The sequence below is a fragment of the Salvelinus fontinalis genome, chromosome 5, assembly GCF_029448725.1.
Source record: "Salvelinus fontinalis isolate EN_2023a chromosome 5, ASM2944872v1, whole genome shotgun sequence".
NCBI lineage: Eukaryota > Metazoa > Chordata > Actinopteri > Salmoniformes > Salmonidae > Salvelinus > Salvelinus fontinalis.
Window position 1 is genome coordinate 36,574,572 of NC_074669.1, and position 17,052 is coordinate 36,591,623.

The following is a 17,052-nucleotide window of genomic DNA, read 5'->3' on the forward strand; positions in this document are numbered from 1 at the left end:
GCCGCAGAGACAACTGTGGGTTCCGGAAGCTCTGGGTTCCACATAAGTTGGTCAGTTCACTCAATATAAATAAATTCCAATAACCACAAATCCACTTTTATGTGTAGAGTAGCACATGGCATGGATCTGCAGATGGGCAAAACAACAGTCGTGGAAAGAGACTAACTTCCTATTGAGACCAGCAGTAGCTAGTGTAACGATGCTACAGTAACTGCCTACTGAAGGCTGTGTTGGAAGAGCGTGTCAGATTATAACAGGACACCATGTCAGCAGCGTTCTACAGAGATAAATCACTTCCATTCATCTTCAGCAGAGTTCCGGAGCAGAGCGGTCCATTCTGGAGAGGAGGGCAGATCTAATCCTGGAAGACCCCTCCTGTTCCTGTCAGCCCCCCCCCCCCCCCCAGGGGACCCTGGAAGCAGACGTTTCTACTGGAAGAAAGAGAGCCATGATGTATAGCTATCATTAATCAACCAATCAACCAGTGAGCTGTGCTGTGAGCGCTACAAATGCAGCCTGCCAAATGATGTTTGTATGTGTGTGCTTCTTTGGCTGCGTTTAGACATGTAGCCCCATTCAGATTCCCCCACAAATCTTTCTTTTGACCAATCATATCAGATCTTTTTCAGAGGTGATCTGATTGGTCAAAAGCCCAATTAGTGCGGGGGGGAAATGACACAATCGGGTTGCCTGAAATGTGTTTTCTCTGTGTCCGTGTGTGCATGTACTAGAACGTGTACCGGCTCAAGCCTATGTGCTTTCTTGCAGAAAACAGATGGGAGTAGTTGAATTCAGTACCTTCAATCAGCAGGTTCTCATTTTTCTCATCAACAGTGCAATGACTAACACAGGAGAACTCAGACAGCCATGTTCTGCCTCTCCATTGGTCCCTCATATTCAGAATTGTAGCATTATTATGTGGCCATTTTCCCTTATATTTAAATCCAGTGCTTGACGTTGGAACAATGGCTCCTCTTCTATTGAGTCACTCAAAACAATTCTTCCAAAGTCTTACCTACTCCCAGACAGAGTCCAACAACAGCAGGGCTTGTACAGTTCCTAGTTTCAAAAAAGACCCCCCTCCTCTCTCGTCTCCCGCCCCCATCCCCCATTCCACCCCGTCCCCTGTACACCTGTTTATTATCTAGTTACTTCTGTGTATCTCTGATGCCAGCAGAGCGGATTACCCATAATCCTCCATCCCCCGAGTTCTGCCCTGCTGCTTCTTCTTGTGGCGCTGCCCTCTGGCACAACAGCCCCTCCCTACAAACCCGCTCTCTTACCCCCCTCACCACCATCCAACTTGGCTCTGCCCACGCGTAGCCTATCCTCAGTGGCACAGGCCTGGTCCGGCTTATCATATTTACACCAGCAAAACACAAACAATAAATAAAATTCAAACACAAAATAATAATTAAAACACAGCTGGCCTTTCCTCTGTTCCTGGCAAAGTAGACTACAGCAAGGTGCTCAGGGAGGTCCAGCCAGCATCTATTTACATGTGCTCTGACGGGGCAATGATGTTAATCATCATTAAGACACACAGCAGCATTCACCACTACTGGTAACTACAGTAACTTACTAACTAATGGGGGCTGAGAGAAGGGCAGAGGACAGCACAGTAGTAGCTAGTAGTAGTGGTAGTAGTAGTAATGTAGTAGTATGTTTTTAGTTAGGAGTAAGAGAGAGAGGGGGACGTGTTTTAGTGACACGGGTTGAGGGGTACACGTATAAGTAAAAGATAACCCCCCCCTGTCCATGGGGGGTGTACGGTACGAGCAGACTCTCTTTCTCTCTCTCTCTGTGCCCCTCTCCTCTGCAGTGTGGTCGCCCCGGGATACGGAGGGGGGAGGACGTGGACGGGGACATGGCGTGCCCCTCAGGGGAATCCGTCATCCTCCAGACTGAGCGCCACGCGCTGCAGAGAGCAGATAAAACAATGTTACCACACTGTGCGTCTGGGTGTGTGTCTGGGTGTGCGAGTGTGAAAAGGTAAGCTAAAAAGGGAGAGAGAGAGAGACAGAGAGAGGAGTGAGAGGCCAGAAGGCTAAATAGAAGAAAAGGCAGTGGAATTTGTTTTGTTGTTGAAAAAAATCAGAGAAATCTGAAGAAATCTGAGGAGCGACAGAGCAGAAGAGAGAAGAGAAGCTCTCCTTGCAGATCCCACACTCCTCTTCCTCCTCATCCCTCGATCCCCGGCACACTGATTTGGCCGCGATGTGAGGAGAGCTGCATGCGCTTACAGAGAAGGACGCCTGATCCACCTCAGGACACTCTGACGTCTCTATTTGACTGACACACCATTCAGCTAACACACAGTACAGTAAAAGACAGGAGAAGAGGAGAAGCGGATGAGAAGAGGAGAAGAGGAGGAGAAGAGGAGGAGCAGAAGAGGAGAGGAGAAGAGGAGAAGAGGAGGAGAAGAGGAGAAGAGGAGGAGAAGAGAGGAGAAGAGGAGGAGAAGAGGAGAAGAAGAGGAGGGGGAGGAGAAGAGCAAAAGCACAGGAGGAAGCTTGTTCCCCACCACGCACTCTGAAGGGGAGCAGGTTTTCAGCACGGCCTCTTAGCACAACACTGTAGCATACCAACTGTGTGTGTATGTGTGTGTGTGTGTGTGTGTGTGTATAACCTGTCACCTACGCCCATCTCCCGCTGTCCCTACCACACGGCGCCACCACAGCCACACGTGTCGCCATGCCAACTGATCCTAGCGCTAACCCATCCCACCTCTTTGTCTTTGTCTGCTCTGGTTCATGTTTACCTGCTCGTCTGTATCTAAGATACCTTACAAATACACTGCTAGAAAAACAAAACACTTATTTACATAGAGAAATACATATAAAACCGGAATAATCTGGAATAAATTAATATGATTAAAGATTGTCCCATCATCTAAGGTGCAATTTCTGTTCTGGTTTTCGTTCCCCTTGTGCCTAATTTACACTCCAAAGGAACAAAACCAGGGATTCTCCCTTCACTAAGTCTGAATCTCAAATGGCACCCTATTCCCTATATAGGCCCATAGGGCTCTGATCAAATGCAGTGCACTATATAGGGAATGGGGTGTCATTTGGGATACAAGCCCAAGTCTTCCGAGGTGAGAAGATAAAGCTCAAAACACCGAGCGCTGTGCTTCCCTAACGCACAACGATAGCACAGTAACACATACTGTCAAAAGTGGTGAATGGAGAGAGTGATAATGTAGTGGTAGACTGGTGATGAAGGGCTCAATGTCAATGTGAGTGTTTTTGACTAAGGGTGGGTTTGGAATGATTTTGTGACTTAAGTGTGTGTGTATGTGTGTGTGAGGATGTAAGCCTCTCCCTTTCTTCCACAGACCTAAGGAGACTTCCGCGGACCCACACACCCAAACCCTCTCTCTCTGCTTCCAAGTCCCACCCACTCGCAACTCATTTGCCGGCAGGGTGCACGGGTGCCCCAGAGTACCAATGGGAGTTGCTGTCTGTGATCCCGCCCCCCAGGGGCAGGGCTATGAATGGCTGGTGGGCGCTGCCACTCACAGCAGGGTAGACGTGACCGATGGACTCTCCCGTACGGCCGATGTGAATCTCGTCATCGTCATCCTCCGTGGTCTTACGGTAGACGGGGTTGTCGAAGTTCATACTCTTCGTGTTCTTCCGGCGCCAGTTACGCCAGACCAGGAAGCCGGCGGTGCAGAGCAGGCCGATGACCACTGTGGCAAGGATAGGAACTGCGTGTGTGACACACACACACACAGCGACACACACACACGGCGGGAGCGTTAACACAGCCAGGGGAGGCAGAGCGGAGCTTTCGCATACCCACATACGGTACATGTGCTCTTACACACACGGCAATCAATCTATGCACACACAGTCTCTCGAGAAAAAAAAACACACCTATTGAAATACAAAACAAATACACCCTTGAACACAGACACATGAATGCGCATTCACACCCACACCCAACCACAAACACTTAGCAAGAAGCATTGCACGTGCACAAACACACATGGCTATTCTACACACATATGACCACACACACAGCATTCCAATGAATCCATGGCTGGGTATAGTGGTATTCCAGGAACAGGGAATTGGGGGTGTAGTGGTGGGAATGGGAATAGGGAAAAAGATTAAGCCATGTCTGGCTGCCGTTCCCAGTCCTAATTTCCTTATCAGCCGGAGCATGGCGGTATTCCCATGGAAGGCCCAGTCTAATTGGTCTATTGTTGGGGGTGGGGGGGAACTGGAGACCCTTCCATGATTGAGCCTGAATTCCAAGAAACCCCTTTGTTCTCGTGTAAACATTCATTTGAAAAAATAAATAAAAATATCTGCTTTTTGTCTCCAAATAGCTCAGCTCTGAAGCTCCCCAGAAACATTGGGTGAGAATGAACCGTTTCATTGACCATTTAGAGATAGGAAACGGGGAACGAAGCGAGGGAAGGAAGGAGAGGGTGAGAGACACAGTCGGATGTCTTTAACGGGCCGGGGTTTGGGATATCTCATTTTGAAGAGTCAATTATAGACATAATGTATGCTAGAGCAAGGTCATTTACACACTAAGCTGATCACCAGTCAATTCAGACATAATAGAGGTTTATCCTGGAGTATCCGTACTGGCCATCTTAAGCCAAAGGGCTATATACTGTAGCATGTGATAACATGGGTAATATGTAAGAGGGGTTAAGCCCTGATGCCCTATGGTCTTCAGGCACAATGTTATTTGGATGAGCTCTTGTTCTAATTTACAGTATATTGTCACATGGGCTGAATTAACCATTTACAGTAGGCCTACGTTGTCACATGGGCTGAGTTAACCATTTAGAGTAAGCCTACGTTGTCACATGGGCTGAGTTAACCATTTACAGTAGGCCTACGTTGTCACATGGGCTGAATTAACCATTTACAGTAGGCCTACGTTGTCACATGGGCTGAGTTAACCATTTACAGTAGACCGACGTTGTCACATGGGCTGAGTTAACCATTTAGAGTAAGCCTACGTTGTCACATGGGCTGAGTTAACCATTTAGAGTAGGTCTACGTTGTCACATGGGCTGAGTTAACCATTTACAGTAGGCCTACGTTGTCACATGGGCTGAGTTAACCATTTACAGTAGGCCTACGTTGTCACATGGGCTGAGTTAACCATTTACAGTAAGTCTACGTTGTCGCATGGGCTGAGTTAACCATTTAGAGTAGGCCTATGTTGTCACATGGGCTGAGTTAACCATTTACAGTAGGCCTACGTTGTCACATGGGCTGAGTTAACCATTTAGAGTAGGCCTACGTTGTCACATGGGCTGAGTTAACCATTTACAGTAGGCCTACGTTGTCACATGGGCTGAGTTAACCATTTACAGTAGGCCTACGTTGTCACATTGGCTGAGTTAACCATTTACAGTAGGCCTACGTTGTCACATGGGCTGAGTTAACCATTTACAGTAGGCCTACGTTGTCACAAGGGCTGAATTAACCATTTACAGTAGGCCTACGTTGTCACAAGGGCTGAATTGACCATTTACAGTAGGCCTACGTTGTCACATGGGCTTGAATTAACCATTTACAGTAGGCCTACGTTGTCTCAAGGGCTGAATTAACCATTTACAGTAGAACTACGTTGTCACAAGGGCTGAATTAACCATTTACAGTAGGCCTACGTTGTCACATGGGCTTGAATTAACCATTTACAGTAGAACTACGTTGTCACATGGGCTTGAATTAACCATTTACAGTAGGCCTACGTTGTCAAATGGGCTTGAATTAACCATTTACAGTAGGCCTACGTTGTCACATGGGCTTGAATTAACCATTTACAGTAGAACTACGTTGTCTCAAGGGCTGAATTAACCATTTACAGTAGAACTACGTTGTCACAAGGGCTGAATTAACCATTTACAGTAGGCCTACGTTGTCACAGGGGTTGTTTTTATATGCTTATTGGATCAAACCTAAATGGGAAGCACAAAACCAGGAAAATAAGGATACTGTTGTGGGGGGGGGGGGGGGGGGGGGACTAGGTCCACCTCAATGATAGAAGGATAGATTGTCTCGTATTTCATAACCTGCAGTACACACACACACACACACTCACACGTGGTCATGATTTACTCACGCACACGTTCACACCACACACACGCCCCTCCTCTTTCTGAATATCTAATTGAACTGTGCTCTATATAAGTACATGAATATGTATATACGAATAGTGTCTAAATAGTATTTTCAGGTATTTTTTTTGTCTCTTGATGCCTTGACAATATATTGCTTTGAATTGTAATTGTATTCTAATAACATCTTATGTTGTTCTTGTCCATAACTGTTCTGTACTCTGTCATGTATTTGATGTTTTCTGGGGACTCCAGGAAGGGCTCCTGATAAAATAAAATAAACACGCACACACACATACACACACATTTTTCAGTCAGGCAATGTCATTTGCAGGGGTGGCCAAGGCAGACGCGGAGACGGACGGACGAAGCAGGGAGAAGCAGACAAACATCACATGGTACAGTAGACGTGTACTCACCTACAGGGATCACTATACCCAGGATTGCCACTGTTATGTTGTTACCCAGAAGGTAGTGTTCATTCCCAGCTGAGAGAGAGAAGAATGACAAAAGGGAATATAAAGAGAAAAACAATGTTTAGAAGAACAAGTGATAAGCAGAGTAAAACACCTCTCCTTCCTCCTTCTATCCTCTCTAGAGGCACAGCGCGATATCAACCCAGAGCATGTCGGACTGCTTTTCTCTACCACTTCTCCGGATTCCCACCGCAAGCTCGGAACCTTTACTCCGGATCATCGCAGCTAGCTAGCTGCTATCCGAGTGGCTATTCCTGGCTAACGTCTCTGTCCCGAAGCAAGCACCAGTTAGCCTGGAGCTAGGCCCATCTCCCGGCTAGCCGAAGAGATCCATCAAGCAATTCCTGGGCTTCAATTACGTCTTTTGTCAATTGGCCTGGACCCTTTGCTGCCGACACGGAGTCCCCGCCGATCCGTCACGACTGGTCTGCCGACGTAACCGTCCGAGGGGGTTTCAACAGGCTCTCCCGTTGCGACGTCCCCGAGGTCCATCTGCTAGCATGCTAGCCCAAGCCTGCTAGCTGTCTGAATCGCCGTGCCTCCAGCTCGCCTAGCTACTCTATGATCACTCGGCTACACATGCCTCTCCCTAATGTCAATATGCCTTGTCTATTGCTGGTAAGTAATTTTTGTCTTAATTCACTGTAGAGCCTCCAGCCCTACTTAATATGCCTTAGCTAGCCCTTTTGTTCCACCCCCCCACACATGCGATGACCGCACCTGGCTTAAATGGTGCCTCTAGAGACAAAACCTCTCTCATCGCCTAGGCTTACCTCAACTGTACTCACATCCTACCATACTGTACATTGTGCCTTGAATCTATTCTTCCGCGCCCAGAAACCTGCTCCTTTTACTCTCTGTTCCGAACGCACTAGACGACCAGTTCTTTTAGCCTTTAGCCGTACTCTTATCCTACTCCTCCTCTGTTCCTATGGTAATGTAGAGGTTAATCCAGGCTCTGCGGCCCATAGCATCACTCCCATTGGATAGTATGACAGAACCCGGGCGCTCTCATTTGTTGACTTCTGTAACCGTAAAAGCATTGGTTTCATGCATGTTAACATTAGAAGCCTCCTCCCTAAGTTTGTTTTATTCACTACTTTAGCACACTCCGCCAACCCGGATGTCCTAGCCGTGTCTGAATCCTGACTTAGGAAGCCCACCAAAAATCCTGACATTTCCATCCTTAACTATAACATTTTCCGACAAGATAGAACTGCCAAAGGGGGCGGAGCTGCAATCTACTGCAGAGATAGCCTGCAGAGTTCTGTCATGCTATCCAGGTCTGTGCCCAAACAATTCAAGCTTCTACTTTTAAAAATCCACCATTTTGAATCCCGCCGTACCGTCTCCGCTATGCAATCTGGTTCCCGAGCTGGTCACGGGTGCACCTAAGCCACGCTCAAGGTCCTAAACGATATCATAACCGCCATTGATAAAAGACAGTACTGTGCAGCCGTCTTCATTGATCTGGCCAAAGCTTTTGACTCTGTCAATCAACGCATTCTTATCGACAGACTCAATAGCTTTGGCTTCTCAAATGACTGCCTCGCCTGGTTCACCAACTACTTCTCAGATAGAGTTCAGTGTGTCAAATCGGAGGGCCTGTTGTCCGGACCTCTGGCAGTCTCTATGGAGGTGCCACAGGGTTCAATTCTCAGGCCGACTCTTTTCTCTGTATATATCAACAATGTCGCTCTTGCTGCTGATGATTCTCTGATCCACCTCTACGCAGACGACACCATACTGTATACATCTGGCCCTTCATTGGACACTGTGCTAACAAACCTCCAAACGAGCTTCAATGCCATACAACACTCCTTCTGTGGCCTCCAACTGCTTTTAAATGCTAGTAAAACTAAATGCATGCTCTTCAACTGATTGCTGCCCGCACCCTCCCGCCCGACTAGCATCACTACTCTGGACGGTTCTGACCTAGAATATGTGGACAACTACAAATATCTATGTGTCTGGTTAGACTGTCAACTCTCCTTCCAGACTCACAATAAGCATCTCCAATCCAAAATTAAATCTAGAATTGGCTTCCTATTTCGCAACAAAGCCTCCTTCCCTTATGCTGCCAAACATACCGTCGTAAAACTGACTATTCTACTGATCTTTGACTTCGGTGATGTCATTTACAAAATAGCCTCCAACACTCTACTCAGCAAACTGGATGCAGTCTATCACAGTGCAATCCGTTTTATCACCAAAGCTCCATATACTACCCACCACTGCGACCTGTATGCTCTCGTTGGCTGGCCCTCACTACATATCCGTCGCCAAACCCACTGGCTCCAGGTCATCTATAAGTCTTTGCTAGGTAAAGCCCCGCCTTATCTCAGCTCACTGATCACCATAGCAACACCCACCCATAGCACGTACTCCAGCAGGTATATTGCACTGGTCATCCCCAAAGCCAACACTTCCTTTGGCCGCCTTTCCTTCCAGTTCTCTGCTGCCAATGACTGGAACGAATTGCAAAAATCTCTGAAGCTGGAGTCTTATATCTGCCTCTCTAACTTTAAGCATCAGCGGTCAGAGCATCTTACCGATCACTCAACCTGTACACACCCAATCTGTAAATAGCACACCCAACTACCTCATCCCCATATTACTACTGACCCTCTTGCTTTTTTGCACCCCAGTATCTCTACTTGTACATCATCATCTGCACATCTATCACTCCAGTATTAATGCTAAATTGTAATTATTTTCGCCTCTATGGCCTATTTATTGTCTACCTCCCTACTCTTCTACATTTGCACACACTGCACATAGATTTTTAGATTTTTCTTTTCTTTTGTGTCATTGACTGTACGTTTGTTTATGTGTAACTCTGTGTTGTTGTTTTTGTCGTACTGCTTTGCTTTATCTTGGCCAGGTCGCAGTTGTAAATGAGAACTTGTTCTCAACTGGCCTACCTGGTTAAATAAAGGTGAAATAAAAAATGTATTAATAAAATAGAGGTAGTGCCCTCCCTTCTTCCCTACCCCTCCCATGTTTTGTCTAATGGTCCCTTGTCCCACCGTCTCATCTCCCCCTCTCCCCCATCTCCCCTTCACCTCTAACCCAGGTTTGTGTGGAGCTCAGGCCTTCTCCCCATTAGGGCTGTTGGGCCATTAGCAACACTCTAATTATCCAGCTATAATGGAGCCTAGCCTGGGAGATTAACAGGGCAGATCATAACGACTACAGCCGCATAATGATAGCCTCCACACAATCAGATAATGAATGAATCTATCGCACAGACACAGAGACACAGACACAGACACAGACACAGACACACACACACACACACACACACACACACACACACACACACACACACACACACACACACACACACACACACACACACACACACACACACACACACACACACACAGGTGACTGAGTCTAATACTCTAAACTGGAGGTATTGTACGGTAGTTTCTGACTAAGCGAAAGTGGAGGAAATGTCATGTGGTTCCCAAAGCATGAGTGACGTCCAATAGGCTCTAAGACTCCAAAAGGGGATTAATCAAATCGTATTAAAATGTGTTATGAAAGAACTGACCCTGAGGCTCTGGAGGGTGGGAACTGTGGAATGAGGGGACTGAAGGTGCTGAAAAGAGTGAATTTCATTATGGAGCATTATTATCGGGGAGGGATTTTACAGTAGCACACAGAACATACACTTGATCCATTTTTGATCTCCGAACCTCGACCTGCAGGGTCACTTTCTCTCTCTCTGTCTGTCTGTCTGTGGGTGTGCGTGTGAGCTGTACCAGTGTTTTGTTACTACACCACTATCCACTGTTTCATCTTTCAGTTGCAGCGCCTGCACTTTTTCCGCTCTGCCGTGCACAGCGTAATGCAACGCACGTGTAACAGCTGATGTCGGCAACAACCCTCCGACGTGCGTTGTGCAACCAACTCGGAATAACACACGCGGCCTGTGGGTTCGGGAAAATCGGGAAAAGCGCTCGTCGTGTCCCATTTTCCCCCGTCCATCTCCGCCCCCCTCCCTTCGAATGTTTGCGGTGTAGTAGTAGGAGCAATGTCCCCCTTCTTAGAACATTGGAACATGCTTTTGCTTCTGAAGTCTGGTTTGTTAGGGGACCAGAGAGAGGCTGCTTACTGGAGCATCCCCTCCTAACTCTTCCTAAAACTCTCTCCCTCTTCTTCCTCTATACATCATTTTCTGTCAGCTCACTAAAACTCTCCTCTTAACTCCCATCTGTTCTCTCTGTCCTCTACTCTCTAACTCCTCCTCTCACCCTTAGGCTCTCTCTCTGTCGCTCTCTCTCTCTCTCTCCCTTAAACTATACCTTTCCCATCCCTTCTTTTCCCCTCCTCTCTGTACCACATTGCCAAATCACAACCATCTCCTTACTCCCTCTTCTCTTCTCTATTCCACTCTCTGCCCCCCCCAGCTTCCCTCCCTCGCTCCCACCACACCGTGTCTGTAGAGTGATCAGCAATGGTTCCACCTGTATAGTCCAGACTCCAGGGCAGGCTCACCACATTCATAATTTAGCCTGGGCTGGTTCTGCTGCTTACTTTTTATGTACAAACCCTCCTCGTAAATAACTACTACACACACTAATCAATATTAACACTTCCCGGAGACTGTCGTAACAAACTCTGGCCTGACGGTGGCTCTCTATCACCTGGGATATGTGGGAGAGCACTGGGTGCTTTACCATAGTGGTGGAATACAAGTATACAACACTGTCTGTTCGCTATATATATATATATATATATATATATATATATATATATATATATATATATATATATATATATATATATATATATATATATATATATATATATATATATATATATATATACAGTTGAAGTCGGAAGTTTACATACACTTAGGTTGGAGTCATTAAAACTTGTTTTTCAACCACTCCACACATTTCTTGTTAACAAACTATAGTTTTGGCAAGTTGGTTAGGACATCTACTTTGTGCATGACACAAGTCATTTTTCCAATATTTGTTTTAAGACAGATTATTTCACTTATAATTCACTGTATCACAATTCCAGTGGGTCAGAAGTTTACATACACTAAGTTGACTGTGCCTTTAAACAGCTTGGAAAATTTCAGAAAATTATGTCATGGCTTTAGAGGCTTCTGATAGGCTAATTGACATAATTTGAGTTAAATGGAGGTGTACCTGTGGATGTATTTCAAGGCCTACCTTCAAACTCAGTGCCTCTTTGCTTGACATCATGGAAAAATCAGAAGAAATCAGCCAAGACCTCAGAAAGAAAATTGTAGACCTCCACAAGTCTGGTTCATCCTTGGGAGCAATTTCCAAATGCCTGAAGGCTCCACGTTCATCTGTACGAACAATAGTACACATGTATAAACACCATGGGACCACGCAGCCGTCATACCACTCAGGAAGGAGGCGCGTTCTGTCGCCTAGAGATAAACGTACTTTGGTGCGAAAAGTGCAAATCAATCCCAGAACAACAGAAAAGGACCTTGTGAAGATGCTGGAGGAAACAGGTACAAAAGTATCTATATCCATCTCCACCCGGCACAGCCAGAAGAGGACTGGCCACCCCTCATAGCCTGGTTCCTCTCTAGGTTTCTTCCTAGGTTTTGGCCTTTCTAGGGAGTTTTTCCTAGCCACCGTGCTTCTACACCTGCATTCTAGCTGTTTGGGGTTTTAGGCTGGGTTTCTGTACAGCACTTCGAGATATTATCTGATGTACGAAGGGCTATATAAAATAAAATTGATTGATTGATTGATTGATTGATCCACAGTAAAACGAGTCCTATATCGACATAACCTGAAAGGCCGCCCAGCAAGGAAGAAGCCACTGCTCCAAAACCGCCATAAAAAAGCCAGACTACGGTTTGGAACTGCACATGGAGACAAAGATCATACTCTTTGGAGAAATGTCATCAGGTCTGATGAAACAAAAATAGAACTGTTTGGTCATAATTACCATCGTTATATTTGGAGGCAAAAGGGGGAGGCTTGCAAGCCGAAGAACACCATCCCAAACGTGAAGTACGGGGGTGGCAGCATAATGTTGTGGGGGTGCTTTGCTGCAGGAGGGACTGGTGCACTTCACAAAATAGATAGCATCATGAGGTGAGAAAATTATGTGGATATATTGAAGCAACATCTCAAGACATCAGTCAGGAAGTTAAAGCTTGGTCGCAAATGGGTCTTCCAAATGGACACTGACCCCAAGCATACTTACAAAGTTGTGGCAAAATGGCTTAAGGACAACAAAGTCAAGGTATTGGAGTGGCCATCACAAAGCCCTGACCTCAATCCTATAGAAAATTTGTGGGCAGAACTGAAAAAGCCTGTGCGAGCAAGGAGGCCTTACAAACCTGACTCAGTTACACCAGCTCTGTCAGGAGGAATGGGCCACAATTCACCCAACCTATTGTGGGAAGCTTGTGGAAGGCTACCAGAAACGTTTGACCCAAGTTAAACAATTTAAAGGCAATAATACCAAATACTAATTGAGTGTATGTAAACTTCTGACCCACTGGGCATGTGATGAAAGAAATAAAAGCTGAAATAAATCATTCTCTCTACTATTATTCTGACATTTCCCATTCTTAAAATAAAGTTGTGATCCTAACTGACCTAAAACAGGGAATTTTTATCAGGATTAAATGCCAGGAATTGTGAAAAACGGAGTTGAAATGCATTTGGCTAAGGTGTATGTAAACTTCCGACTGCAACTGTACATACGTGGCGAGTCATCCAGTGTGTTTTGCTGTGTGTCTTTATCTAGTGCAAGCTGAAAGAGCCCGATGAAAGTGGTGTAAGTTGAATCATTGATTTTCTATTTGTCTGTTCAGCACACAGTTTTAACAAAGCTCACCGCAGACGCAGTTTCCCATTGTCACAACTAGAATCACAACTGACTTTGTTGTCTTAAAAAAAAGATTGCCCAGGAAACACAATTTAAGCAATTTAAGTCATTTTCATTGTCATTTTCCATACACAGTATGTTGCTCTCAAGCTGTCGTTGACAATAAAGCTTGTTTGAAAGGAGGACAACAAAAGGGAAAAGGGAATGAGTCCTAGAGAGAGAGAGAGAGAGAGGGAGAGAGAGACAGGCAGAGCGAGAGAAAGAAAGTGATCCCAGGTCTGCAGGACTCAAGATGACAGATGAGGGAAGGGACAATGGGAAGGGACAATGGGAAGGGACAACGGGTCTGCAAGCGTAAGTTAGCGCTGACAGTTTTCGGGCTGGGTTTCTGCATGAGCACTTCGTGACAACTGCTGGTTGTAAAAAGGGCTTTAAAAATCAATGTGATTGATTGACAGGAAAGCCACACCCCTCTGACGAGGAGAGGAGAGGCAGGGTGGACAGACGTGTGTACTGACTGACGCTCTCATACACTGTAGAGAGTGGCCTAGTCTGTCATTACACACTCAAACTGTCTGTCACAGGTAAAGAGAAGAGAGGTGGAGAACAGAGGGAAGAGCGCTCAGGAGGAAATTTGAATGGGAGAGGAGCTGCTCCGTCGTTGTGACAAGAGTGCGTCATTGTTGATGCACATCTGTATATACATGTATAGACACGCCCTCACGGAAACACAAACACACACACACACACTTCTGAAAGCCACTTACAGCGGTGGGAGAGGTTAGCGTTCTCTCTCTGAATGTTGTTCGGGGGTAGAGGGGGGCTGCGCGCGGAGGTGGAGCGGGGACCAGGGGTGGAGGTCGCAGGCAACGCGGTGGTGGATGAGGAGGTGGAGGGGGGTGTCCTCCATGAAGCTGTGTTCCTGGGGGGAGGAGGAGGGGGGGACGTTGTCGAAGCTGTGGTCGACCGCGTGGTGCTGGGCTGACGTGTGGCTTTGGCCGTATGTGGCCGCGCAGTTGTGGAGGTGGTTGTGGGAGCAGCTGTGGTTGTACTGGTTGGAGTCGTGGTTGTAGATGTAGCTGTGGTTGTAGTAGTGGTTGTAGCCGGAGCCGGGGTGGAAGTAGTGGTGGTTGTGGTAGGAGCTGCTGTGGTTGTCTTGGGTTTGACTGCAGGGGGGAAGCGCACATTAAACAGAGACCCGAGAGTTATCAGGCTGGCAGCTCGACTGATAGCACAGACAAGCCTTTCCTCGTAAACAGACACAGACAGCGGTAGCTGCACAGTTTACATGAACAGACATCAACAAAAATGGGTCTGAACTACTCAAAACTGCCTTCTCTGCACTTACAACTCAGAAAATGCTTGTCGAGCACACATTATAGGGAACACATCATTTTGTATTTACTCAGTTTCTCTCTGGTACAGAGAGAGTATCTGCAGTACAGTTAGGCTGCCCGGTGGCCTGTGTGTGTGTGTGTATTTTCTCTCTCTCTCGACGTAGAGAGTCTTCAGAGAGGGGGATAGGAAAAGAAACAGTGTTCCCAGAGGACAGTTTGATTGGCAGATGGAATCATCATCTGTTATCATGTGGGAGAGCTGTAAAGTGGGGGAAGACAAAGTGTGTGACACGGTTTAAAGAGTTTACCTGTGACACAGCGTCTCATGTCGGGCCCGAGCTCCATGTCATCGGGGCAGGCACAGGTGTACTTGGGGGAGTGGTCTGTGATCTGTGGGGCTTTGAGACACAGGTACTCACAGCCCCCGTTAGGTAGACTGCCCACGTTACAGCTGTCTGGAGCTAGGGAGAGGAAACAACCGAGACATATCATACATTATTGCGAAGTGGGTAACAGGTGCGCTCTCTCGCCCGCCATATATAACAATGACTTCAAATAGAATCCCAAGTTCAAGAACACTGGGAGGTGGCAGCACGGCAAAAAGTCTCACAAATATTAAGCTACGTTACAAAACAACCCCCTTCCCATCCTATAAGGCTGCACACACCTCACTCGGTCGAAAACTGACTTGAGAGAGCGTCTTTGAGCGTCTTTGAACTGGGCTTCCAGGGACTTGAGAAACGGCTTTCATGCTCCCTATATTATGCAACCGTGAAGACGAGATGGTAGAGGATGACAATAATAAGGGATGGGATGTGTGCTGTTATACAGGAGGATGCTGTAAACCCTGCAGAGAACGTGCAATACTCGGCTCGCACAGAAACTCAGCTAGCTTCAAAGTTCAGTTTCACACAGACAAAAAAAGAAAAGCTGAGGGGGAAATATACTTAACAAAGAAATAAACGCAACATGCAACAATTCCAACAATTTTATTGAGGAAATTGGTCAAGCCAATCAGAATGAGTTTTCCCCCCACAAAAGGGCGTTATTACAGACAGTAACACTCCTCAGTTTCATCAGCTGTCCGGGTGGCTGGTCTCAGACGATCCCGCAGGTGAAGAAGCCGGATGTGGAGGTCCAGAGCTGGCGTGGTTACACAGGGTCTGCGGTTGAGAGGCCGGTTGGTCGTACTGCCAAATTCTCTAAAACGACGTTGGAGGCGGCTTATGATAGAGAAATTAACATGAAATTATCTGGCAACAGTTCTGGTGGGCATTCCTGCAGAGAGAATGAGCCAAAGCCAAAGGAAGACAGAGAATAGGGTAGCGAAATCTTCCTGAAACCAATTCTGCAGAGGTAGCACTATGATAAATATTTCACCTTGGAGATACTGTACATGATAAACTAAATCTGAGTCTCAAATTGCACCCGGTTCCCTATATCGTGCACTACTTTTGACCAATATGTAGGTAATGGGGTGCCATTTGGGACGCAGTCTAACTCTGCAGCAGGCAGCACAGCAGTAGTTCATTCATATATTGCCTCATTTAGAACCAGTGGTTTTGTTTCCAGCTTTAGGACCTGGCATGCTTAATTCTTTGACTTGTATTTTATTAGTAGAGCTCTTTATTTAATAATGAGAGACTTTAATTAGCTCCACTCTACTGGCACTGAGACAAGACTGGCATGCCTCTGAATGAGAAGGGGAAAAACAAAGGATCAAAACACAATACACACACACACACAGGCGTGCACCGCACATGCTTGCACGCACACACACACACACCACGAAAGGAGGCATACACATTTTCCAGTGTAACACACAAGCAGACACAGTTGAAGTCGGAAGTGTACATGCACTGAGGTTGGAGTCATTAAAACTCGTCTTTCAACCACTCCACAAATTTCTTGTTAACACGCTATAGTTTTGGCAAGTCGGTTAGGACATCTACTTTTGGCACTTGACCCATTTCTTCCTCAGGCAAAATAACACAGCCAGTTTTGTTCCAGTGCTCTATCCCCCAAAATACTACAACATAAATACTGGAACTACTACTGCTATTACTACTGTCTGTATGTGTGTATACACTGAGTATACCACACATTGGGAACACCTTCCTAATATTGAGTTGCCCCACCCTTTTGCCCTCAGAACAGCCTCAATTCGTTGGGCGTGGACTCTACAAGGTGTCGAAAGCGTTCCACAGGGATACTGGCCCAAGTTGACTCCAACGCTTCCCACAATTCTGTCAAATTGGCTGGATGTCCTTTGGGTGGTGGACCATTCTTGACACACAAG

At 46.4% G+C, this 17,052-nt stretch overlaps 1 protein-coding gene across 4 annotated transcripts in view; it reads right to left on the reverse strand.

Moving 5' to 3' along the window:
- Positions 1–394: 394 nt before the first annotated feature.
- LOC129855533 (low-density lipoprotein receptor-related protein 8-like) overlaps positions 395–17,052 on the reverse strand; it is a 258,688-nt gene continuing 242,030 nt past the window's right edge. Inside the window, exons 15-19 of one of the 4 annotated variants that reach the window (XM_055923305.1) lie at positions 15,062–15,214; positions 14,184–14,582; positions 6,514–6,582; positions 3,522–3,694; positions 395–1,918 (exon numbers count right to left, since the gene is read on the reverse strand). In XM_055923305.1, coding sequence (XP_055779280.1) covers positions 1,880–1,918; positions 3,522–3,694; positions 6,514–6,582; positions 14,184–14,582; positions 15,062–15,214 — 833 coding nt within the window. In that variant the 3' untranslated portion in view covers positions 395–1,879. Of the gene's footprint in view, positions 3,713–6,513; positions 6,583–14,183; positions 14,583–15,061; positions 15,215–17,052 lie in introns of all 4 variants that reach the window. The other 3 variants (XM_055923303.1, XM_055923302.1, XM_055923301.1) reach the window with 3 other exon arrangements.